The sequence below is a fragment of the Eleutherodactylus coqui genome, chromosome 1 (genome assembly GCF_035609145.1).
Source record: "Eleutherodactylus coqui strain aEleCoq1 chromosome 1, aEleCoq1.hap1, whole genome shotgun sequence".
Taxonomy (NCBI): Eukaryota; Metazoa; Chordata; class Amphibia; order Anura; family Eleutherodactylidae; genus Eleutherodactylus; species Eleutherodactylus coqui.
The window spans coordinates 242,406,088-242,433,432 of NC_089837.1; the positions used below are offsets into that span (position 1 = coordinate 242,406,088).

General features: G+C 44.7%; 2 protein-coding genes across 2 annotated transcripts in view; one reads left to right on the forward strand and one right to left on the reverse strand.

Moving 5' to 3' along the window:
* The first annotated feature begins 1,913 nt into the window (after window positions 1–1,913).
* On the forward strand, window positions 1,914–27,114 carry LOC136632435 (calcium homeostasis modulator protein 6-like). The gene is made up of 2 exons (XM_066607316.1): window positions 1,914–2,807; window positions 22,871–27,114. Exons 1-2 carry the CDS (start codon window positions 2,250–2,252, stop codon window positions 23,267–23,269), a joined length of 957 nt encoding a protein of 318 aa, XP_066463413.1. The 5' UTR covers window positions 1,914–2,249; the 3' UTR covers window positions 23,270–27,114.
* TRAPPC3L (trafficking protein particle complex subunit 3L) overlaps window positions 26,952–27,345 on the reverse strand; it is a 57,588-nt gene continuing 57,194 nt past the window's right edge. Inside the window, exon 6 of the mRNA XM_066607330.1 lies at window positions 26,952–27,123. Coding sequence (XP_066463427.1) covers window positions 27,004–27,123 — 120 coding nt within the window. The 3' untranslated portion in view covers window positions 26,952–27,003. The remainder of the gene's footprint in view (window positions 27,124–27,345) is intronic.

Genomic DNA, 27,345 nt, shown 5'->3' on the forward strand with positions numbered 1-27,345 from the left:
AGATAGGGCAGGTCGTACAGTTAACGGCTGAAAATCCCGATAGTGGAAACGAAACCAATGAAATCAGTGGTTTTGTTTTGTCGTGTAATGTAGCCGTGAGTATCATGGCCGCATGAGGGGAGCAAACAATGTTCGTCTGAATCTGCCCTTATGAATGCAATGTAGTCCTCCCCTGTTAAACCTTTGGCTGCAAGGAGAGGAGAAGGGAAGATTAAACTCCTTACTACACTCACAGCTTTCCTTCTCTGCCTGGGAAGCTTACAGGAGCAAAGCAGGATGTCATTGGGAGGGGAAGGCCTGATGATGGAAAGCTGTGAGTGTCAGTTTAAGCCCTGCCTTTCTTTCTGCGGCTGGAAGTTTAGTAGTAAACTGGGACAGTCGTGTGCCCCCATGGAGCCTCAGGTCCGGAGTGGTCACTTCATTTGCCCCTATTATGCATTGGTTACAGGGACATCCTGGGTAAACCTGGATCCATCTGAAACCTCCTCTTTAGCAAAGAGAAGAGACATGACATATAAAATAAAGTATTGAATTCATGCCCAATGTGTCAGATTTCAGGCCCGAGGCCTCAATATAATAGTCCCCTGGTCCCTATGCCTATTATTAAGGTACTTTTTAAACACATAGGTATGGATCTAGTTAGCCTATTGGTAAAGTCTTTCTAGGGGCACCGACATATTTTGGTGATAGTATGCTACCCTGAGCCTATTCCTTTGAAATCACTTTGGAAAAAGTTTTATGCAAAGGAATTTGTCCAGGTGTTTAGTTGGGTGGGTATTCCTAAAGAGACACTCACTGACCAGGGGACCAGATACATGTTGAGAGTGATGAAGGAAAAACGCAGGATATGAAAAATAGAGCAATTGTGCACCTCCATCTACCATCCTCAGGCGGATGGGATGGTAGATTTAATAAAAATTTTAAGCAAACGCTAAAAAAGGTGAAAGACAGGGATGGAAAGAATTGGGATTTTCTATTACCATACCTGTTGTTTCCAGAGAGGTGCCAGTGTCATCCATGGGGTTTTTTACCCTTTGAATTACTGTATGGAAGAAGGCCGGGGGTCTACTAGACATTGCTAAAACAGTCAGGAAGTATCAAACCACTTTTTTAAAACTGTTGTGGAACATATCTCCGAAATGCATGGTTGCATTGCAGCTGTTATGCCCTTTGTTAAATAACACATTAAATAGGCTCAACCAGCCCAAAAGTTGAGTTTTGACAGAGGGGGCAAAGTATGTACTTTTGAGCCCGGAGATCATGTTACTCCTTAGGGCTCTTTCACACAAGCGCATATCGGCCACGTTTTCATGGCAGGCTGATATACACTACCCATTTGATGCATGAAAGTCTCAGGTAAGAATACCCCTTTAACTCTATGGTTAATGTGAAGCTGGTGGTTTAGAGCATTGTATCAGAAAAAAGAGTTCAGAAGGGGCCTGGACGCCTTTCTTTAGTGTTACAATATTACATGTACGTATTTTATTACACTATCGAACATCGCATGAAAAAATATGCTCATGTGAACGAATCTGTTGAAATTAATGGGTAGTTTTCACTGCATATTACGGTGCAAATTCTTCCGTGTGAACGAGCCCTAAGGGCGCCCACCCACTGGCGTTTTTTTTACCTGCGTTTGCGTTTTGCGTTTTTCCTGCACAGGCATAGAGATAACATGTGTTCCTGTCCACTGGCGTTTTTTTTTTGGTCCGTTGCGATTTTTAACATAGGAACTGTCAGTTGCATATGTGTCCTTATTTTTCTCTTAATGCACCCATGAATGTCAATGGAAATGGCGCGAAAAAGCCGCGAAAACGCCATGAAAAACGCCGCAAAAAACCCGTGGAAACCGCGCCAAAAACGCTGCGTTTTTCACGCACGGAAATCGCAAACGCCAGTGGGTGGGCGCCCTAAGGCTGAAGAAGATCCAGGATGGACAGTCAGCCATGTGATGTCAGGAAAGAGATTGGAGACAATAAGAATAGTACTATCAGCGTTGCTCTGTGTCAGGAAGAGCACAAGAGATATATTAGCAAATTTTACTTTCATTTCTCCTAACACATGTTGTTTCATGTGAAAAGTTGTCTTTTGATTATTTTCAGTGAACAAGAAACCTTTTGATAGGCCATGCAGATTCAGTTCCTTTATTGTACCAAGTTCTGCTTCCTCTTTCACAAGCCCTAGGTGAAGTCGAATTGAAAGCAAAAGACAACAAGGTTTTGTTAGACAAAAGCATCAGTCAGTAAGTAATGGAGAATTTTAAAAGTCTTTCTGCTCTAGCTGTGAAGTACCAGACTGTTCTTGGCTACAGTGCCCTGTCCCTGATGGCAGCTGTAGGCGAAAGCCTCTTCTCATCCATAGTCTACAAGTGCCCATGCAACAGTTGGAACCATGCATATGGTCTGGTCTTCCTTCTGGTACCAGCGCTGCTTTTCTTCCTCCTTGGCTTTATGCTCAATACTTCTCTATGGAAGCAAGTCACCGGTTGCTGCAACAGCCATGCTTTTCACAGAGGATTCCGTTATTGGTGCGGTAAAAGAGTACACTGCCTGTATATAGTTTTACAGGTGACCTTTTTGTCAGCATTGCCTCCATTAACCTGGATTGCTTTGGCTCTCCTAAAAGTCAGTTTTTATGAATGCATTATGTCAGGACTTCCTTTGGACTACATAAAAGCAAGATTTTGTGGCAGCCATGCTGTGTGTATGAAAGAATTACCGTTCATTCCCTGTGGATCATCTGTTAAACTGAACATTTCCCAGGTTATGTTGGAAGAGATCCGGGGTAACATAACGGCTGAGTCACAGGTGAGTTTCTTTATATTGTTTCTAGAAGTGATTTGTTTGTATAATAATTACATTTATGTTTAGCAGTACAAATTGTTAAGAAGTGAAAAATAAACACATTGGTAAAATCTCAGGCTGCCATTGTTTTCAAAACAGAAAAGGCTCTATTCTGATTCTCGTTTGAACAAGCGCATGAGCGAGTGACATCACCGCTAAGGGCTCATGTCCACGGGGAAAAGAAGAATTAAAATCCGCAGCGGATTTTAACTCTTCTCCCGCGCGCGGATCCGCACCCCATAGGGATGTATTGACCACCCGCGGGTAGATAAATACCCGCGGATCGTCAATAAAAGTGATTTTAAAAAAAATGGAGCATGAAAAAATCTGGACCATGCTCCATTTTCATGCGGGTCTCCCGCGGGGACGGCTCCCGCGGGCTTCTATTGAAGCCTATGGAAGCCGTCCGGATCCGCGGGACACAAAAATCACATTTTACTTACCCGCTCCGGTTCTTCTCTTCGGCGCCGCGCCATCCTCTCTCAGCCGCGGCCGGATCATTTTGCTTCGGCCCGGCGCATGCGCGGGGCACGTCACCGACGTCATCGTGCACATCCGCCGAGCCGAAGAATGAAGATCCGGCCGCGACGAGAGAAGATGACGCCGCCGCAAAGAGAAGAAACGGAGCGGATGGGAGGTGAGTTTATTGTCATTTATTTGTATTTTCAGCGCTCATGTCCGCGGGGCAGGAGGGACCCGCTGCAGATTCTACATGTAGAATCCGTAGTGGGCCCGATTTTCCCCGTGGACATGAGGCCTAACTTGTTTGCGCTTGTATTAGACTGGCAGCTCATCGTTGAGAATCTTTCACTTCTTGCTTCAGGACTCTTTCACACGGGCTTAGTTTTAGCGCAAAATAGGCACGTCAAAAAAGCATAGCTAAACTGCACTAAAAATCACGTGAATGGGCAATTTTTCCTGCGCAGAAGACCCGAGCTTGATGCGTGTGAAAATTGTGCATTCACTGGAGCAGCATGCTGCTTAAAAAAAAAGCGCAGCTGCTCAAGGAGGAGTGAAGATGAAGCCCTGCGTGGCTTTGAGATTTCCCCATAGCAGGGAGAGAGAGCAAGGCAATGGGGATTCCCAAGCGATATCCCCATAGCAAGGAGATAGGATGCACCCTATAGCCCCACCCCCTATCTCGGGGAAGCTCTTTCATCCACCCCCTCTCTATCCTCGCTAAGGGGACATTCCTTGGGGAACCCAATGGAGGAGGTTGAGGGAGTCTCTGGGTGGGGCTGGAGGAATTCCCTGCTGCTTACTGTGGGATATTTAAAATTTGCTGCCAAGAAGCACATTTTATTTTTTTAAATGTTTTTATTAAACAATCGAGGTACATATTCCACATTACATCAGTTAGTCATTCTTGATTTTTCCAGAATCAGAAATCTGGATCCGTTTGTACAATCGGAATATATTATGACAGCAGATTAGTGCGTAGATACTCTCTCGATACACATTTTATATATTTTTTTCCCTAAACTAATAAAAAATTAAAATAAAAACACATGAAAACAAACTTAGACCTATTGTGGCCTCAAAATTATGTGGCATCTTCCTCTTTTTATTTGTTATTCTTTAAGCATTATGTAGTTATTTTCAGGGTCTGCTCAGTGTATAAATGCGCCCATGTTAAAGTAAGTATTAGTATGTAGAATTAAAAACGTATTGACAGTAAACATAAACATTAGCCTATGGTAATTAGGAATCCCCACATCCATGTTGTTTGGAGCCTGGACTAGATTTGATTCAAAGTCAGAGATTCTCCTGTACATTAGCCCTGTTCTCTGGCCTCCTCTAGGCCCATGTGTCTTCTGGCTTCTTCTGGGGAGTTAAATAGAAGAGATTTGTTGCCTTCCTAAACTCGGAGTTTCGCCGGGTATAATAATTGGAAACGGGTGTTTCTTTCATGCAGAGTTTGGCAAATTGGGGTGAACAACTTCCTTTTCTGTTGGATTATCATGGAGAAGTGCTGAAACAATAGGATCTTTGTCCCCTGGATTTGCAGCTCCCCTCGGTGCCTGTGTGCCTGTAAGATGGTTTCTTTAGTTGTCCAGTGTAAGTATTTGGCTATTCCCAGGCGCGTGCGTGCCCTGTCGTTATTTCGTCCCTCTCTGAGTGGTCCAATGCGAGCTCTTTCTATTATCAGAGGGTCATTAGGCATGTCAAGCTGGTGGGCTCGTCGAAGATCCGTGGTCAAATATGTTATCAGTTGGTTGTTGGCCACTGACTCTGGTATCCTGATGAAACGCAAGTTATTTCGGCGATGTCTGTTCTCTAAGTCATCTATTTTATCTCGGAGTAAGGCAGTTTCTGATTATCTTCTTGAAAATGAGTTTTCTAGGGTTGCGATGGTCTGTTCTGCACTTTGGGTTCTCACCTCCAGCTCTGTTACCCGTTGGGCGTTATCCGTAATCTGCGACCGACCCGAATTTATTGACTTATGTTAAGTCTCTAGCCTACTGTCAAATAGGGGAAGGAGTATTTTTGCGTATTTGTGCTATCAAAGCTGCCTGTGCCACCCACATCATATTAGGAGCTCCATTTAGGGGTGAGGAGATCTGTATAGTGAAGCTTTCCATGTCCTCTGGGAGGGAGTCGGACACAGCTGTGGCCTGCGGTTGAACAGGCGCCGAGGGGGATGCTGGTTGTTGAATTCCCTTGTGTTCTTTAGATTTAACTGTTTTATTTTCTTGTTTTTCAGTTGTTGATGTTCTTTCGGACTCCAATTGGTGTGTTGTTCGCGTCGGGGTGCCCACACTGCGTTCGTTTAAATATCTGTCCATACTTATGTCCTGCAAATCGTGTATACAGAAGTTAAAAATCCTGTCCAGCTCTCAATTTTTGAGATAGATTAATGATATGGATGTGGCTTCTCATCTGAAATTTATTCGGATTCACTGTGTACGTGTGATTCCCCACCGAGCTGGTTTATAGCTGGTAATTGTATTTGTTAAGATAGGTGTCTTCTTCTATTACTCCACTAGGTGGCAGCAACACCAGTGTTTAATGGGTAACTGGATTTTTATATATAGAAACTTCTTGTCTCTTATAGATGTCTGGCCTTTATAAATCTGATGGTGCTGTCAGGGGGGGGGGGGGCTGAGGCGGAATGTACTGTGAGCTTTGTGCTCTGCCCCTGTGTTGGCGCCACAAGGAAAAGGACAGCTATAGAGGGGTGTCTCTCCCCCCCCCCCCCTCCACTGCATGCAGAATGGAAGCCACAGGCCAGGTGGTCCCTCCAGCAGCAGCTGGACCTTCCTGAGCCAATGATGTGGGATGTACTCCGCTGTCCTGGTTTAGATGCCGGGGGGGGGGGGTCAGGGCCACCCATTAGGCCTTAATATGGGCGCCGTCAGCAGTAGGGAGATGGGTGCTACTGCCCCCAGCAGCAAGCTCTGTGGGATAGCCTCTGGTCGGCGGAACCACGCAGGCCACTGGCAATCCGGACCAGGCATAGCAGGGGAAGCCGCCCGCAATCTCTATGGGCTCTGATAGAGCGATGGTGTGTGCGGAGAGCCACACGTAGTTCAGCCAGGGCGTGTCCCTCACCTCTGCTCTGCAGCAGCAAGATGGCGATCACTGCTGCTGTTGGTCTCCTCTCCGTCACTCCAGTATGATCCCTCTAGCAGTGTCCTCTTGCATTGTGCCCCAGGTCCCGCAGCAACCACCGTGGCCGGGGCTTCTAAGTGCAGCACGTGAGGCGAGCGGGGCCTCCTCTGTAGTCTGGGGGCACCGCGCACCCTCTCCTCCCCTTGCGGCAATCAGCGAGGGCTACTATGGGAGCTGCGGCCAGAACTCCAGGCCGCGGCCTTAGGACACATCGGCAGACACTGTGATGAGGTGCGAGCAGGGAGTTGTAGCCGGATAAAGCCCACCAGGGTTCTCTGGCGGTGGAGGACTCCCAGGGGATGTTGTGTCCCGGTTGCTAGGTGAGCACCACTCTCTGGGTCTTGCGCTCTGGTTCCACGTCCAGCTAGGCCGCGTTGGGCAGTGCACGGGAATTCTGCAATCTTCTCTCAGGCTGCACAGAGGGATTCCTCCCAGCAAGTAGGGGGGATATCTGTCCCCTACAGCTGTTTTCAGAGCACCAGAGGGGTCCCAATGTGTTTGGGGAATGTGGTGTTACAGGAGCTCTGCTGGGCACATCCTGCTCCCTTGGTGTCCAGGGCGGAAGTCAGAAGCACATTTTAAATGTCCCACTGTAAACTCCTGTTATTCCCCACGGGAAGATGAACTGAACCCTCTGGGCTTCCCCTCATCCATTTGCAGACTAACAGGAGTTTACAGCGGGACATTTAAAATGTGCTTCTGGGTTTAGTGGCGCCGCTGCCGTTTGGAATTCCCTCGGTTGGCAGGAATTCTCCTTATGACGTGTAATCTTTTCCCAGCTTCGGTCTACAGCTGCTATAGGAGGAGTCTATGGAAACTCCTGTGCATTGCGCACCAAAGATAGGTCAGGTCCCATCTTTTCACAGCACGGACCATAGATGCGGGCATTAAAGCCATCTTTTCAAGGTGTGAGTTTTTTTGTGCATCTAACATTATTGCTGTGACAGGCGTACCCTCATTTCCTTCTGTACCCCCTCAAATCTATAAAGAATTTATATTTAAAAAAATTTCTTCATCTGAACGTTTCTATAGCAAACCATTGGTGCTAATAGACACAAATTTTTGACGCACCAATTCTGTCACAGTGTTCAGTGACACAGCCACAGCTGTCACAGGATTACGACACAGCTGCAATAACTCTCACAGGCAGCGCTCAGCCATTCATTGAATTCATCTTGCCAATGAATGATCTAGGCTCTTGGCATTAGCTTTCCAAATATAAATTTTAATGTAGTCCAGGAAATTAGTCATTTGTAGCCCCTTAGGCCGGCTTAACACAGCCAATAAAATCGTGCGAGATTTATGCGTTTTGAGAGCCACAAATATGAACCCCATTCTTTTTGAATGGGTTCATACACATGAGCGATGTTTTCATGCATGGTATTGCGATGCGATACTGTGCAGGAAACACATCGCAGCATGTTCTATCTGGCTGTGTGATCTCGGATGGCAGTCCCATTGTTTTCAATGGGACTGGCGTCAGCCCTACTGAAAGCAAAAGGAAAACTCTGCAATCTTCTGCGGCAGCTGTGACAGCCACGCCAGAGGTTCCCTGTATCCCTGAAGTGATGCAAGGCTGTTTTCACATGAAAACGCCTCACATCCACAGGGAATTCACATGGTGGGGAGCACAATATGGGGGCGGGATTCTCTGCCCCATATCATGCTCGCCTGTGTGAAGCTAGCCTCAGGTTATGTTCATGCTTTTTGTTGCCTTTCTGAACCACAGTAAAAAAAACTGTGTTCAGTATTAAAAAAAACACATGAATTTTTAAGAAACTGCATGCACTATTGAAAACTGCATGTGGATTTAAACAATTCATGATTTTTTTTAAAACTGAATGCAGGTTTTTGATACGTTTTTTAATTGTATGTAAAGTGCACAATCATCAACAGGGTATACCCAGTTTATACCAACATGGTGCATATTACTATATACAGGAAGATGTCTAACGTATACCAGTTGTACATATATAATTATATACAGGAGATACCCTGGTTATACCAGGCTGGTCTACATCACCATTTACAGGGTATATAGTTTATACCAGCTGTACATATGTAATTATATACAGAAGATACCCCTGTATACAGTGACGTGGAGCATGCTGGTATAACCTGGGTAACTCCTGTATATAATTATATATGTTCAGCTGGTATAGGTTATACAGTATAACTTATACCAGCTATACTGTATATGCAGTACTTACCTTGTTACACCCTATGCTCCCCTCCTCACTATCAGCACCAGACCAATCACGTGGCCCGCAGTGCATTGATAGACTATGGTTGTGACAAATCACAACTGCAGTCTTTCAGTAGAAGGGAGGACCCTATTGGTGATACAGCATGAGGAGCTGGGTCTCAATTGCAGTCCCTGTGACCCCTAGTGCTACACCAGTGGTCTGAGGTTCAAATAATTTTGTTTACTGTAATGTGCAATATGGTTTGGGGTATGAATTTACTTAGGCATTTAGGCTACGTCTAAATTTATTTAGGAGAATCATACTTTTCGTATCGTGTGTCTCTCGGGGTTAACAGCCGTGATTTGACCGCGTGAAAACTCGCGGAGTAAACAAACCGTGGCATGTCCTATTTCTGTGCAAGCCTTGCAGGAGCCGCAGAGAAATGTCAGCACTGACATGCCAGCTCTGCTCTGCGCATGTGCGACTGTGTGCCAGCGGGCACATTGCAGTGCAGAGAGATAAGACACCAAACGGGTGAGTATAAGGTGAAAGCTGGGGCAGTTTCTTAATACACAGAAATATGGCCTAATGCCCACAAGAATGCAGACTCTTTAGGGCACATGGGGGACCTCCCTAATACAGGGGCGATGATGGTGACATCCACTCATGGGCTACTCAGACGTAGGGCTCACTCACACAAGCGTATTTAGGCTGCGTACTACATGCATATTAGTCTGAAGCCTTTTATGGTGCATGTGGCACTTCGTCACCTAGGCATGCACTCCTCTGGCTGTACACTAGATTTTCCTTTCTACCCCTACCACAATGCCTCATTGACACTGTGGCAATCTACAACTGTGTCCCAGCACCATAGCCTGTTGTGCCATCTATCACTGGACCTGATCATTGTTGGAAAGGAGACTTCCTCCCCTCTCAGGTGCCAACGCTTTTACTGCCATAGGCCCCATGTGTCATCTGCAACATAACCTCTTTCCTGATTATCTGTTCATTGGACTGAGCTACACAGTCATCTGCAGCCAATATCTGTTGCTCACCTTCACTTGTGCAGTGCCCCACTACACAAGGCTTTACTACTGGACACTGACCATGTTGGTATAGCCAGTTACTCGACCCCACTCATCATGGGCCCTTGCTTTTCTAGCCCCAACTTTGGGATCTGGATTCTTGGCCCCCCTTTCTTAGCATGTGCAGAGAGTCCTATCTGCACACCCAATAAGAGATGCTGCTTCACATGCAGCACATGCATGCTTTTCTTCAGAACAGCCTTCTCTTGACTGATGCTATGTCGCTTTCACTATTTGACTGACTGACTATGGCACGCTCTTACTGCTTTTTTTTATAATGTCCTAAGGACATAACACAACACTATAGAGTATAGCAATGGAGTTTGGTCACTAGAAGGCAACAAAACACCAAATTATACTGACAGTCATCATAAAGGTGGTGGCTTGTCCACATAACAGAACAGTCTATTGCTAACCCAGTAATGCAGTAGGTTGGCAGTATACAATTTGAGCAAACTTGGCAGAAGAAAGGCAGCTGCTTAAAAGCTCTCCTGCTCAGTTTTTCCCATCTGCTTGGTTGTCTCCGCAACACACTCTCAGTATTCAACATTGCCTGGACATCCACTCAACTTCTGGCAGACATGCGGCATATAGGTCCTTGTCAGCACTCACTGTAATATAAGGAGACAAATAAAGTGTCCCCCCAGCCGTCCAGTATCAATCAGCCTGCTAGGTAGATATTAGACAGGTAGATATATATATTTGATAGATATATCAATAGATAAAAGAGTTGAATGCTTTTCAGCTCCCAGAAAAGCTGAGTGCTGAAATATCCTTGAAGACTGCAGCAAGGGCTGTAACACTCCTCCCAGAGTGTCTCGGATGTCCTTTGCTGAAGCAAAAGCCAAAAAATGTTTATATTAGGAGATAAGGAGAGGAAACAGGCTTCCCGCCCCAGCAGCTCTTTCCTTCCCACTGGTCCAGCTGACCTGGAGGCTTTTGGCTCCAAAAGTTAACAAAGGACGAGCCCTCAAGACAAAGAAAAAATGCAATTTAGAAATCATGAAAGATCAGTAAACTGTAGCCTGCTGACAAGGATATCTTGTGAAATGTTGCATCACCATGAATAAAATGCACGGACTCCCATATTTGCACGATGTTCAGGAACCGAGAATCTCGTATCTCGGACGGGATACACCCGAAGCTGTTCATGTGTGGACTCGGGGCGTAGGTAAAGTCGTGACTAAAAATACGCCGAGCCTATATTTTCAATCAGTTAGCTGCGTATGAAGATATGACTGAAACCCAACCCTCCCTTCTCTGTGTGACCTCAGAGGGGGCAGGGTGAAGGTGTGTACTGAGGGGTCCTTTAAAAGTGGGAGCTCATGGACCCCAAATGGTTAACCACTTGGAGGTCACTATACGTGATGACTGGTCCATAGTACCCCGTGAGACTCCACGCATAAGAATGGTAACAGTCTTATTTTAATCCCTGTTATTTTACTGTCTGTAATATTATATGTAAGTCTCTTGCCAATTATCTTGTAACATCATTTTTGTATTTTTTTATAAATAAGTACTGCTCTTTTCTTTGAGAATTAAACTTTAAATTAATTAGTGAACCTCGTCCTTGTTAATGCAAAGCCATATTCTGAGAATATTGTATTCATAAATCAGGTACCAATTTACTGTTATGAAATTGGTAATGGCAGCGTTTTTGTATGCATATTGTAGAGCTCTGGGGTGTGCTAGAACAGATCAGGTGGATAATTTGAACTTTTGCTTTGCATACGTGCAGAAGCACAAAAAGCTGGGTACAAATCATCCTGCATTCTAAAGACTGCCAGCTTACAATACTGAAGAGTGTTTGAGGACATCACTTCCCCTCTCTCCTCTTGTCCAGTGCAGGACAAGTTGGTTTACAGTGCATGGCCAAGTGGATTGCTGTAGGATTGTGGCTGTGGCTCATGGTCACTTGTCCGGGTCTCGGAAAGTTGTGTACCAGTCACTCCACAATCTAAGGCCTTTCCTCCTTCCCCTAGCCTCGCTGTATGTGACACTCACTAGGAACAGCATAACAATGCATGACTCAAGCTTCGCCCAACTTCTCTAGCAATACTAACTTCCTGTGCGGTGCTTGTCACAGTCAAATTGCAAGTGCACACTCGGCCACATCATGCCTACATTTTAAATACGGGAAACTAGCATTTTAAGTTCACACTCACAACTATGGTTTGGTGAGGAGGAACTTGTGTATCCTGAACAGAGTCTTTGTTACACCACCTTGCTCATGGCTTGCTTTATACTAATATTTTGTGTTAAAAAAAATGTTACGGGGTACTAAAAATGGCACATTTTGCTACTCTTATCTATGTCCAGAATTTAGTGTCATTTGCTCCATGCAAGACAAACTTGTAAATAGTGTGTGCGGTTCCCTCCTTGGTCAAGTTTAGAAACAAAGGAGTCACAAGAGAAAAAAAAATGGAAGCTGTACCCCACACAAACTCTGACACACAAGCCATGGTGATTTCGGTGTGGAGGAATTTTAGTGTCCAGAGCAGAGCCTTGACCTTGACCCACTAAAACGTTTTGGGATAAACTGAAACACTTGTGGGCCAGACTTCATCCAAAATCGTGCGTTACCTCATAAATCCACTTTCAATTAAATAGGCATAACCTCCCACTGACACACTCCAAACTCTTGTGGCAGCCCAGATGAGCAGCACGTGGCCCCCAACCGATCTAAACTTCTAAAGTATCAGTATGACATATCAGAAGTTTCTAATTTGTTTAACCCCTTAGTGACGGTCCCATCGCACAGCTACCTTCCTCCATACATCGCGGGTGTCAGCTGTTTCTTACAAGCCACACAGCTGATTGGGGCTGTTAACCCTTTAAATGCTGCTGTCAGTTCTGACAGTGGCATTTAAATCCCCTGAAAGGCATTTGGAGATCCCATACAGTCCCCCTGTGATGAGATCGCAGGGAGCCGTGCAGGTGTCATGGCAGCCGGTAGCCTTCTGAAAGGCCTCGAGCTGTCTTGGCAGTATGCTTATTAAGCCATCCCCGTGGCGTGACTTGATAGGCTGCCTGTCAGATCGCTACCCCCGTTAAGGGAACACAACCGCATAGTTAACTGGGACACGTTGGAGCTGGTCAAGTGGGGTTTACACTGTGCCAATCACCTACACCCAGTGGAGGTAGATATCTTTACCTGTGAGGGGATTGGGCTACCAGATTACCTCTCACGGTTCTCGGACGTCTTCTCAAAACAGTTATCTGAAGTCTTGCCTCCTTATGGGAATGGGAGTGTAAGATTGAGTTGATTCCTGGAGCCAAGCTTCCTGAAGGCTGCATCTACAACGTTACAGTTCCGGAGAGAGAGTCCATAAAGGAATATATCCAAGATAGTTTGGCCAGGGGGCACATCTGACCCTCAGAGTCTCCAGTAGGTGCAGGGTTTTTCTTTGTGGAAAATACGGACAGGGGTCTCAGACTCTGTATTGACTATAGGGAGCTAAATAAGATCACGGTCAGAAACCAATACGCTCTTCCGCTCATCCCCAACCTCCTTAAGCAGGTTGCCGGTACTCAGTTGTTCTCTATGCTTCACTTAAGGGGAGCTTACAATATCATTTGTATTCGTGAGGGGGATGAGTGGAAGACAGCATTTAATACGCCTCTCAGCCACTTTGAGTATCTTGTTATACCCTTTGGGTTGTGTAACCCCTCTGCCATTTTTCAAGGATACATAAATTCCATCTTTCAGGATATCATGGGTATTTTTGTCGTAGTGTACCTGGATCATATTCTGATATTCTCCTCCGACTGGGAGACATACCATGCACATGTTCAAACCGTGCTGACTTGACTCAGGGCCAACAAGTTATTTGCTAAGATTGAAAAATGTGTTTTTGGTGTGCAGAAAATATAGTTTTTAGGAATGGGCCCAAACAGTCACCCTGAAGGCCCTGCAACGCTTCCTGGGGCTCGCTAATTACTATCGCAGGCTCATTAAGAACTTCTCTGTGGTGGCTAAGCCTTTAACGGATCTCACCAGGAAGGGGGCGGATGTGAGTACTTGGTCCTCTAATGTGCTAGCGGCCCTCACTACCCTGAAGACTGCCTTCTCTTCTGCGCCCGTTCTCGTCCAACCAGACCTTTCCTGCCCCTTTGTGGTGGAGGTGGATGCCTCCGAGTTTGGAGTAGGGGCTGTACTTTCTCAAGGTCCTTCCATACTCACGAATCTTAGACCGTGTGCTTATTTTTCTAGAAGGTCTTTCTCTACAGAACGGAGCTACGATATAGGCAATCGGGAGTTGCTAGCTATTAAATGGGCGTTTGAAGAGTGGAGGCATTTTTTGGTAGGAGCACATCATTCCCGCAGAATTTCCGACTCTGCCCGCCTGCATAGGATTGCATTGTAATACGCAATCCTATGCAGATGGCCGAGATTTGTCCGCATGCAAATGCACGCGGAAAACAAATCGCGGCATGCTCTATGTCGCTGCCGGCTTCGCTCTGCGCATGTGTCGGCTGGCCGGCAGCTGGTACATCAGAGAGCCGGAGCCGCTGGAGAGGTGAGCGCCGCAATGGTCCCTGCAGGGTCTCGGGTCGGGTCTCGCAGCAGGATCCGACCCGGCTGTCTGCAGGCAGCCTTAATGTGAATATAATAATTTAAAGATCTACAAACTTAAATTATTTTTTTTTTTGCTTTTTGTACATCTTACTCCTAACAAAATAAAAAAACTGAAAAGATTGCTGTGAAAAAAGTACTAAAATATAGCCCAGTATGTGTTGAGAAAAAAAAATGCAGCAAAAATAATTTTGGCAGGCCAAGCAAAAAAATAAAATCGGGCCATAAAACCACCACATGGGTAACATTTCTAAAGAGTGTCTGGTCATTTTGAGCCGAAAACCCTGATCTTTCACCCCTTACTGCTCCAGGACGTACATTTACATCCTGATGCGTCGGGGTATGTATGCAGAGAGGTCTCTGCATACAGCGCGGGCGTCAGCTGTTTATTACAGCTGACACCTGCGGGCAATAGCTGCAATCGCGGCTGTTAACCCTTTAAATGCCACTGTCAATTCTGGGGTAGCTTGATAGGCTGCCTGTCAGAATGCAGTATGACGTAATGCTACTGCAGGAGCAATCAAAGCATCACATATTGTAGTCCCCAAGTGGGACTTAAAAGTTATGTAATAAAAAGATCAAAGTTTTTTTGCCATATCTGTAATTAAAAATCATAAAATAAAAATTCATATTTGGTATCACCGCGTCCGTAAAAGTCTGATCTATCAAAGTAGCGCATTATTTACCCCACACGGTGAACATCGTCCGTAAAAAAAAGAACACGAGAAATGCACTTTTTCAGTCACCCTGTCTTCCAGAAAAAACGCAATAAAAAGCGATAAAAAAGTCATATATATTCCAAATTAGTACTACTAAAAAAACAGGACATCCCGCAAAAAATGAGCCCTCGCCGAACTACGTTGACGAAAAAATTAAAAAGTTATTGCGCGCAGAAGATGACCGCAGAAAATGGCAGAATGCCATTTTTTTTTTCATTTTACTACACTTCAAGTTTTTTTTAAAGTTTTTCAGTACATTATATGGTACAATAAATAGCACCATTAAAACTACAACTCGTCCCGCAAAAAACAAGCCCTCATACAGCGACGTCGATGGATAAATAAAGAAGTTATGATTTTTTTAAAGGGGGGAGGAAAAAACGAAAATGGGAAAAAAAGGGCCATGTCATTAAGGGGTTGAAGGGTTACGTGGAAATTTGGCTAAAATCTGCCATTATAGAGATAGGAGTAATATTATCAATATTGGGAAATATTTTTGATTTGTGACTGTTTAGAACATTTTGAACAATTTTAACTTGCAACAGGTGCTGAAAACTTCTATTATCCAAACTGTATCTAATTGAGGAACTACGAAAACTGAGGGCACAGAAAAATTGTGACTGAGAGGCCTTTGCGATGTTTATTCTGCATTTAGTCCTGTTGTAAAATCATCTATTTATGAAAGTTAAAGAATATGAAAGCAAACTGGGTCTGACTCATTTATAATGCATGTTTATTTTTATAACATGTGGATTTGGTTATCTATCGCCACCATGTGGTTATAAAGAATGCTGCACTTTTCCTATGAAGCGTTATTTTCTTCTAAAGAACCTTCTTTCTTCACATGATAGATTTGGTCCAAAAATGGCTTTGAACGCCGCAGTAATTGCAGTATAACGCTCCCATTGATTTCAATGGGGCTTCACAGACATGCGGCCAAACGTGGTGCTGGACGTCGCTTTCTAGCGCCGTGCTTTTCGAGCGCTTTTCCAATGTCCCCTTCCTTCATCACATTATTCACAGAGATCAGGTGGGTTTTATACCACTAAATAAAGCACGTTACAACACTGTCAGAGCCATCAACTTAATTAGCCATGCAAAAAACTTTTGCTCTCCCATTGAGTCTCCTCAACAGACGCCAAAAAGGCATTTGACAGAATAAATTGGGACTTTATGTTAGAATCTCTCTGGTAGATAGGAATGGGCACTAATATACTAACTTGGATCACTAGCCTCTACTCCTCTCCAACAGCCACAGTGAAGGCCAATGGACACTTCTCCTCCCCTTTTAGCATAAAAAAATTGCACAGGGATGCCCGCTTTCACCTCTCCTTTTTATTATAGGTCTGGAACCCTTTCTAGGATATGTCAGATCCAACCCCAATATACCAGGATTCACATAGGAAACAACACGAAGTTGCAGCATATGTGGATGACTTATTATTCTTTATCTCTTCACCACGCATATCACTTCCTAATTTATTACTGGATTTCTGCAATTATGCTCAACTCTACAATTTCAAAATTAATTACCAAAAATCGGAAGCACTTAATATCTCTCTTCCCCAATCATTGGTGACAGAGCTCAATGACTCCTTTTCCTTTTGTTGGGCTACTACTCACATAAAATATTTAGGCATTCACTTGACCGCAGATCAAGTGATTGACAGCTAATTTCCAGAACCTATTAAACGAAATTAGATCAGATTTGAACAATTGGACAAAAGGCCTATTCTTGTGGCTGGGCAGATGTTCCATTTTCAAAATGAATGTTCCCTTACGTATCCTCTATGTCTTTCAGGCACTACCGAGCACTACCCAGGCTCTTCTTGAAACATCTAAACTCTTTAATGAACAAATTTATCTGAGCAGATAAATCTCCATGTATTGCCAGGTGTACTCTACAAATCTAAACTTGAGGGAGATCCTGGGATTGCTAAACATCATGGCCTACCATCAAGCATCACATCTAGCATGAGTCATAGACATGTTGGCATAGGCATGAAGATCTAAAACATTGGATATCTCTAAAACAGTGTTACACCTGTACCTTTAACCACATTACCATGGCTTCTAGATAAAATTCTCATAGGTATTAAAAATCACATGACAGTGGGACCCACATTGAGAGTGATGTTGAAGACCTTTCCAAGATTGGAGGTATCTCCGGCACCTTTCCCCTTTTTTCCTTGTCCTAGGTTATCCAACTTTACCCCCGGCTATGGAGAAAGGGATATTTCAACATTGGTGAGATAACCACAAAGCACACTATTTTCTCCATTTTCTCTGGATTATGGATGTTCATGGAAACGTTATCACAAATCACCAACCCAGTACCGCTGTTTCCATGGCAGACCATTCAACTCTGTCACTTTCTCATTTCACTACCCTCCCAACAAATTTTCTCTCGTATTAAGACGCCCTTTGAACAACTGTGCAATGCAAAAGAGCCAGTTGGAAACACCCTTTCACGTACTTATATTCTACTAAATTCACAGTCTGAATCATCAGATCTCATCTACATAAAAAAATGGGAGAGATCTCTCTCAATGTCATTTACGGAAGATCAAAAGCAAAAGCTTTACACTTTTACGCATAAATCCTCAATATCCAGTAGATTTCAAGATTCAGGGTTCAAGATTCTCTCTCGTTGGTGCAGGGTGCCCTCCCTGATACCTTTTGTATCTCCACTTTGCTGGAGATGCGGGAGAGAACGAGTGTCAGGGCTGGTTAGGAATGGGAGACTGGAAGTCCCTACAACCAACCCTCTCCCCTGTCCCTATCTACTTGCCCCCCTGGGCTAACCCCCCGGGGCGACAACTGGGTGGCAGTCCCCTACCCTGCCCTGAAGGAACCCCGGGGACAGGAACAGTGGAGACCAACTAACCAGAAGACAAAATATCACAAAATCCAAGTCAGAACTAGAAAGCCAAATAACCACTAAAGAACAGTCAAGGACCAAAGGAACAGGCAGAAACAAGGTCAGAGCAAACCGGGTCTGTAAACTGGAAACGGCGACCTGAGTGGGTGTTAGCTGGAGAACCATTAACAAACACTGGCAAAGACTGACAGTGTCTGCGGAGCTAAATACCCAAAGCCCCGCCTAGGTCAGGAGAGGACCTGGTGACACGCTGGCCGACACTGCATAAAGTCCGGCCCTACTCCGGCCGCACCCCCTAACAGGGGAACTCCGAGCCCAGCCGCCAAGGCCCTGCCCAGCAGCACCACAGACCCCGCACCCGACACCAGCCCGGAAGCCAACCACCCTAGGCGCCCCCCGGGTGACACCACCATGACCCACAACGGCCTCGGGCAAGCCGCCACGCTCGCGCCGCGCGCCACCACTGGCGACCGTGAGTCTCCTCCTGACAATGAGGTACTCCGCTGCATATCTTTTGGAAGTGTCCTGTATTGGCCGGCTTCTGGTCGGAGGTCTGGTCCACCACTGGCGATCGTGAGTCTCCTCCTGACAATGAGGTACTCCGATGCATATCTTTTGGAAGTGTCCTGTATTGGCCGGCTTCTGGTCGGAGGTCTGGTCCACCACTGGCGACCGTGAGTCTCCTCCTGACAACGAGGTACTCCGATGCATATCTTTTGCAAGTGTCTTGTATTGGCTGGCTTCTGGTCGGAGGTCTGGTGCATTACATCTAAATTGACAAATTTCCTATTGCCTAAATCTTCATCGTTGTTTTTGCTGCACTTAAGCGACATTCCAATATCCACCTATAAGTGCTGTATGGTACATCATCTGGTGAATGCAGCTCGGGCATGTATCCCAAAGCTTTGGCATGAGTCAGGGCCACTTCGGCTCTCTTTATGGTTTAATATGATACAGGAAATCAGAGAGATGGAAGACCTTACGGCATCTCTTAAAGGAACACAAGGCAAATTTCTAAAAGCATGGTTTTATTGGAAATAATTCCCAAACTCCTCAAAATAAATATGTTTACATTGTGCCTAATACACATATATAACTGCTGGTCCTCTTGGCTACCTACTTTATTTTTTTGCTCCTGTACACCCTTAACCTTTTGCTTTCCTTTAACCACTTTACCTCAATTTTTTCTTTCTCCTCCCCTATATCCCCCCTCCGCTCCATCACGGTTCCTGATTTTGGTTCCGGTTAAGATAATATCTATGAAAAAAAAACACTAACATGCCTGCAAATAGTGTTTTCATATTTGATTCATGGCTATATGGCTTATTTTACTTGAATGTCATGGCATGATAAGTTTGGATTTCATAGTACTAATTGTCTAGACATGCGTGCCACTCCACTGATACTGATCTGCAAATGTTTCTGTAAATGAAAATTAGAAATAAAGAATTTCTAAAAAATAAAAATCAATTATCCTCTGCTGACAAACATTGCACCTAAATAGCCACTGCGGCGCAATGATCTTTTGCCATAATGCTCACACCTACATTAGCGTCAGGCTCTTCTTGGGCCTATGCTGATGCTAGATCCTCTTCTTGCAAACTGACAGCTAGGAATCTAAGTGAAGCTCATGAGAAAACTACAACTTAGAACACAAGGCCCGCAATATAACACAGTATATACACTGTACATTACAGTATATATACATTATTTACATACAAGACATTTACAGCAGAGTAAGGCTGCCTGCACATGAAGCAACCGAGGAGCTGGCCCTCAGCTGAGGAGACAGCGGGGTAGAGAAATGCCTTGTCATAGGAACATTTGGTTCTGTCCGTTTACTTAAAGGGGTTGTCCCGCGCCGAAACGGGTTTTTTTTTCAATAGCCCGTTCGACGCGAGACAAACCCGATGCAGGGGTTTAAAAAAAAAAAACGGATAGTACTTACCCGAATCCCCGCGCTCCGGTGACTTCTTACTTACCTTGCGAAGATGGCCGCCGGGATCTTCACCCACGGTGGACCGCAGGTCTTCTCCCATGGTGCACCGTGGGCTCTGTGCGTTCCATTGCCGATTCCAGCCTCCTGATTGGCTGGAATCGGCACACGTGACGGGGCGGAGCTACGAGGAGCAGCTCTCCGGCACGAGCGGCCCCATTCAGAAGGGAGAAGACTGGACTGCGCAAGCGCGTCTAATCGGGAGATAAGACGCTGAAATTAGACGGCACCATGGAGACGGAGACGCTAGCAACGGAGCAGGTAAGTGAATAACTTCTGTATGGCTCATATTTAATGCACGATGTACATTACAAAGTGCATTAATATGGCCATACAGAAGTGTATAACCCCACTTGCTTTCGCGGGACAACCCCTTTAAATGATGATAACAAATAACAATAACACAGTTCTTACAGTGGTAAAGCAGGGAGGATTCTCAGGGTATTTATACATCCACAGTCATAGTTATCTGCAGGACCTCACCCGGTAACTCTCTACTGTCAGTCATTCACTGGTTTTCTTACTCTCTGTTGGTTTCTCTACTTCTCTGGATGTGGGCGGCTCTTTCTCGCGTCTGGACTCATGCACACTTTGACTAGTCACTAAAGGGGGTATCTTGGGAAGGATAGGACCAAGTGGGAACAGCAGACCACCTTTCGGCCTTCTCCATGTCTCTCCCTCACTTCTCACTTCTTCTGACATAGACATATCCCCTCTCTGTTATTCAACACACAAGACATAACAATACATTTCCCAGACATGACCAGACATTAACCCATTCGTGCCTGCTGACATCCAACACACATGAATTTGATGCATTTCACATACCAAGTTGCCCTGAAAATAAGACCTAACCTGAAAACAAGCCCTAGCTGAATTTTTGGGGAGGCTTGAAATATAATGCCTACCCTGGAAATAAGTCCTAGTTACACTACATAAAAAAAGAATACATTATCTAGTAGACTTGGTCCGGTTCCCTCCTGCTGCTCTCTAGAGGTTCTGCGGTGTTCCCGCAGTCCCCAGCCACTTGTACAACATCACTTTCTGGTTACTGGATTCATAAATACCACCTCCGGGAAGCAATGGCTGTGATTTGGTTCTTAGAGCGCTGCTCAGCCAATCAGTGCAGCACTGGATGAACCAATGCGATAGCTGTGATTGGCCGTGGCTCAGCCAATTCATAAATTCCGCCTCTACAATGCGATGGCTGTTCATTGGTTGATCCAGCGCTCCATTGATTGGTTGAACAGCGGTCGAAGAACGAATCATAGCTATCGCTTCCTGCAGGTTGGATTTATGAATTCTGTAACCAGGAAGTGATGTTGTATGGGTGGCCGAAATACTGCTGGAAACGCGATAGTATGAATGTTGAGAGCAGCGGGTGGGACCTGGACTGAGCCTGCTAGGTAAGTATAATAAGACCTAGTGCCTGTTTTGGGGCAAAAATAAATATACAACAGGGTCTTATTTTTGGGTCAACATGGTACAAGACAATGCACAGGACAAACCTAAAACATATATTCTGAGGTGATGAAGGTGAACCCCTAACTCTGGGCCACTATACACAGACAGGTTGAACCCCGCATGTGGAATCTTGCAGGCGGATCTTACCCGGTGCCCGGCAGGCGACCCCAGCGTACTTCCCCAGAGTCTTCTCTTCTCTGCTGCGGATGTGCCAGCCGGCATGCCAACGCACATGCACATTAGAGGTGATGCTTGCAGAATGGCCTCGGGATGAACAGCTTCCATTGACTTCAATGGAAGCTGTCCATGCGTAGCCCACAAAAAATTGCAGCATGCCGCGATTTCTTCCCTGCAAGTGGAACATTGCAATCAATTTCCATGTGTAGGCAGGAAATCACTTATTTTCATAGCATCCTATGGGCTGGATTTGCTGCAGAATCCGGAGGCGGATGCCCGCTCCAGATTCTGCAATGCAAATCCGCCCGTGTGCAGGAAGCCTTAAAAACATTTTCTTAAACAGAAATAAGGGCCCATTTACACATGTTGTGACCAAAGTTTTTGGGACACAACTCTTATCAGACAGCACATAGACATCCTGTCCATGTGCTGCCTGATCCCCATGGTCAATGGACATTGCATATCCAATTCTTGCCCGTGTTGCAAACCAGAATAGGACATGCTGCATTTATTTTTTTCACACCACTGTGCGAATAGTTTGATGGCTATAATGGGTCTGTATACTGTCAATGAAATACATGGATGGGAAATACCCTTGTGAATGTGCTCTAACACTCATCCTTTTATGTAAAGGAAGACGAAAACTGCTTACCTCACTTTACATGCTAAACAGTAAGGCCTCTCTTACATGGGTGCTTTTTACTGCGATTAACGCAGCTTTTTGAACACCGTTTTAATTGTGGTATAATGATCCCATTAAAATCAATGGTACCTCATAGACATGCGTCCGATCGCAGCGCTGGACACCGCTTTTCCAGCTCTGTGATTTTTGAGCTCTGCCTGCTCTATCTTGGGCCGTTTAGTGCACCTCATCACCCATCACAATGATGGGATGCGCTAAAAGAGGATGTCGGCCGCAGGGAGCTGCAGCTGATAGCGAAAGTGCAATATTCATGTGGGGTCGACAGCATCGCATTGCATACACTTTGCACATGATGCGATGCCGCCTGCCCCATTGAAAACTATAGGTGGTGCAATGCGAGAGCACACACTAGATAAGACATGCTGCAAATTGATTCCTGCATTGCGGTGGCGTGCAGGAAAAAAATGCTCATAGGTATGACCCCATTCAAAAGAATGGGGTTCATATTTGTGCGAGATTTGTGCATCTCACAACGCACAAATCTTGTGCGATTTTCTCGCCTGTGTGAAGCCGGCCTAACAAAGTAAATTATATGCTGTCAGTCAGCAGCTCTTCTAAAATTATCAAAATATGATGACCTAATATGTAGTTTTCCATGTGTTTAATTATTTATGTTCTGATTACACAGGTTCTTGGCTGGTGTTTGATAGCCAGTGTCTTGCTCTTTGCCTTGGTCGCCACTTGCATCAGCAGATGTCAATCACCAGTCAGCCATCTTCAACTGATGTTTTGGAAAACTTACGTAGAAAATGAGCAGAAGTTTTTGGATCAAGATTCTAAACGGCATGCTGCAGAACTGGCGGAAAGGAATGTGAAAAGTTTCTTCAACCAGGAAACTCAAGAAAAATTTTCGACACCTGAAAACAAGGATTGGAGCAGCATCTCAACAGCAAACAAATGGACCAACGAAAAAACGTATTATACGCCATTGCATAAATTTATAGAAAGAAAAACTGATAGTATGAAAGCATCCATCAGGAGTGTTCTTCCACCAGCTGAAGTCAATTTCGCAATGGCAGCTATTTAAATGAGTCGCATGAAGTGTAATTGGGATATATCCATGGAAAATCCATGTCTTACAAGCTGATTGTGTTGCAGTTTTGCTATGAAAGTGCTTTCAATTTGTAAAGGGCAAAGCTTGCAGGATGTCTGCTGCAAGTCTTTATCAATATCTGTATGTAAGGCCAGATTCACATTAGTGCTGTATTATTGCGGAAAGAACGTTGCTTTTTTTCTGCATGCACATTGCCATCAATGTACTTTAGTGTACTTTTTGCAGGCGCACGCAAAAAAGTATGCAATGATGCTCCCAGCCATAATTCAAAAAGTCTACTAAGTTCAAGATGTGTTCTTTTTTGTGCACAATTACATAGTGTGCCATGCATCTCCTAGTGTATTGCACAGGAAAATAGAGCATGCAGCCTTTATATTACACGACTGAAATGTGGAGGAAAAATACGCGCATGTGAACAAACCTATTGAAACAAATGGGCTCTATTCATGGCTTATTGCAAATACACCCATGTGAATCCAGCCTAATATGTAGATTTCGTGGCAGATTTGTCCACAATGTGAAATTACAATACATGAATCCACCGTTAGGGCTTATTCACATGAGTGTATATCGGTCGCCATTTTCACTGCTGGTTGATATACTCTAACATCTGATGCATTGGATTCCAATGCATCAGATCACACAAGCGTATTCCCACAGTGCAAAAGCACCCGGCGGACCAATATAGCGCTGGGCAGGAAAAATAGCCCTGGAACTATCTTTCCCGATCGGAATACGGCCGCTGCCATAGACTCCTATGGGAGCCAATGACAGATGCCCAAAAAGGGAGGTGGGAGGGAGTTTAGCAGTGTAACTGCTAAATTCTGTTCCCCTTCTCTCCCCCTCTCCGCCCCTTGCTGGCTGTTAGCTCTGCCCCATCCCGCCCCCCCCCCCCTCATTGCTGGTTGCCACCAAGGGGCGGAGAGGGGGCGGGAGCTTAGCACACTAGCTCTTGCTTTATCTTGCCTCCTCCCCTTGCAGAGAGCCTACGAGGGGGAGGGAAGAGGGAGAACACAGAGCTCAACTGTCTCCCCCGTCCAACGGCATTGCGGCCTCAGTATATGCGCAAGGCCCGTGCCATCTGAATGGGCGCACAAACAGTAGATAAAAGAGCCAACTGCCATGTGAAAGAGCCCTTATTGTGAGCAGTTTTCTGTAAGCAACAGTAAAAATAGTAATTTCAACATATTTACATTCGCATTATATAATCATGGTATATTCATAAATGACTTATCACTTGAAAGAATAACACAGCAGAGGAAGATGTCACTATAAAAGTAACAATAAAAAATCAAATCTGTAAAACTGGAATAAATACAGTTATAAGTCTGCTCTTTGGCTTTCAGAGGGCTCTGGTGGTGTGTGACATGGATCTCTCTCTCACCCCCGCCGCCCCGCCACCCCGCCCCCCCCCCCCCCCCCCGCATTTGTTGGACGAGTAATCAGTTACTCGAGAAGACCGATGCTCGCTCAAATATCTGCCTTAAACGAGCGTGCTCGCTCATCCCTACTCAGTACCCAAATACATTGCTGACACTTGCGATTTTCTCCTGTGTGTTTTGCGTGATTCTGCTGCAATTTTTTTGCACGAAAGTCAATAGGATGTTCTAATGTTAAAAACGCATCGCACAAAAAATGCAAGTTTGCGCTTTGCGATGCGATAAAAAGGAGCTTGCATAGGGAAAAATGGGAGATAAAAAAAGCAAAATGTAGAAAGAAAGGACATGTTGCGATTTTTTCTCTTGCAACATTGCATGAGTGAAAACCGCAAATGTGAAGCAAACCAATGTTTTCATAATTCTGCGTTTTCACTCACTCTCGCATCGCACAAAAATTGAGCGATTTTATCACCAGTGTGAAGACGACCTCAGGCTATTGATATACTACCATTGTAAATTTCTCATAAGGTAATCAGACTAGTGGTGCAACCATCTTCGTTTGTCTGGGACCAGAGGGTTGCTTTAAAGATATATTCCAATTTCAGACTTCTATGGCATTGGCAAAGGATATACCATAAAAGTCTGATAGGTGCAGGTCCTGCCTCTCGGACCTGCACCAATCTTCTGTTCTGGCCATCACTGCCCCGGGCCATCCTGAATGTGCTGATCAGGGGTAATCTAGAGCATAGAAACAGAAGAGCTCCCTGCTCTACCGTGTGGCTGTAACTCCCATATTGGTCTATGGGAATTACACAAACGGCATAGCACAATGAGCTATGCTGTTTATGTAACTCAAGTGCAGCGAAAACCACATAGCTCGCTATCCTATATTGTTTGCATGACTCCCATGCAGGATGTCCTGAACATATCACTGATCTGCCATTGTGCCTCGTACCACTACTACAGGTGACCGGCTGTTGTATGCGTTTACACCCCCAGACCATCACACCAGCAGTGGGGGCAGTGTGCTGCTCCACAGCAAAGGCAGAATTGAGGTGCTCATCTCTAGGTCCCCAGAAATGATCACAGCTGTCATCTTTGCCTAAACTAAACCTGGATTAGTCACTGAAGAATACAAGGTTACAATCCATAGTACTCCAGTTTCGTCATTCATGACACCACTGCAAACGGAGGTAATGGCATTTGGAGCATGAGTAATGAATGTTCTGGTAGCAGCTGAATAAGCAGCACTTGGTTTAATACTATGGGCATCTCCTGCGTTTTATGCATGATGGCCCCTTTCACTTGATACTTGGAAACTTGGAAAAAAACATCTCAAGGACAGTCTGGGTCCATGGCCCTGGAGCTCAGGGAATGGTGTGGCCAGTCTAGTTCCAGGGGGTATTGTGGAAGACATCAAAGATAATATTGAATATATAGTGAGGGGTCTCCACCAATTGTTCCTGCTGTACAAGTTTTAGGAAGGCCTATACTCTTATGCTATTCCTCCTCCTTCTATTGTTGGCATCATCTAGGGAGTCCACTACATATTAAAGCTGATAGATATGAGTAGTTTTGGTGAAATAAATGGAGCGACGGTGCAGATGTGCAAGTGCTGCTGCCTTCACATCAAGACATGCTAGAGCGCCATTCTCCCAGCAGTCAGACTGTCACAATGAGCATAATTATGGCATTGTATTTATGGGATTAAATTTAAATTAATATATATTTGGAATATTGTAAATGTTTTATTTGATTATAAATTTAAAGTCAATATTCTGTAGCAAGAATTACACCACAGCGACTTCACCTGTTTTTAGTTTTCAACTTTAACTCAATGGGAAAACACCACCAATAGCAATGTAATTATACAATTAGATAAGCTGTAGAAAATAAACTATTCAGACAACAAATTGCATCTACAGTGAGCAAGGTGAGGGGACCATCCTGCACACTCTAAACCATACGACTAGGTGCTTCTATGTTCCACTTTTATCTTCCGTCTTCTATTGATCGTGTTGTCTACATATTTAAGAGTTGCGTGACCAAAGAAAGCCAGACTCACCACAGACTACATTATATAAAGCTACCTTTATACCCCTTCCTAAATTCCAACTTTTGGATTTGTCCGTGGCACTTATATTAGAGATCATAAAATAGGTACAATGCTATTATAATTAACAAAGCCAATTAATTTTAATTAATAATGAAATAATATTCAATGAAAATAAAATAATGACAAAAAAAAAGAATCTTGAATTCTATAGTCTTTGGGAGAATGCTTTACAGATGAGGGGAATGTTCTTCTAGCAGCTGAAAATGATTTGTTCATTTATTTTTCTTTGCTTTCCTTTCATCAGTCTTTCTCAGGAATGTTATTCCTATTTCTGTGACATCATCCCCCTTTAGTCTGTCTTGAACAAATGTGACATCAGCCGGTAAATGAATCTGTAAAAAGAAAGAGACTATAATGTTTTCACCATTAATAACAATTTAGTAACAAAATAAATACCCAACATAAAAAAGAGTTCCCCCTCAAAGGTACTGGCGTCACGTGACACTCCACCCACATACCGCAACATCATTATTTGGTATTACCACTGTGTGCAGCCCAGTTAGGCCCTGCACAGCCACTGCAGTAGGAGGGGCTACAGAGCCATCATTAACAAC

What these genes read in the sequence shown, in the direction of transcription:
- LOC136632435 (XM_066607316.1), top strand. Translation starts at nt 2,250, where the DNA reads ATGGAGAATTTTAAAAGTCTTTCTGCTCTAGCTGTGAAGTACCAGACT. An exon ending in ACATAACGGCTGAGTCACAG is followed by an intron (nt 2,808 to 22,870) that starts GTGAGTTTCTTT and finishes CTGATTACACAG; the next exon opens with GTTCTTGGCTGGTGTTTGAT.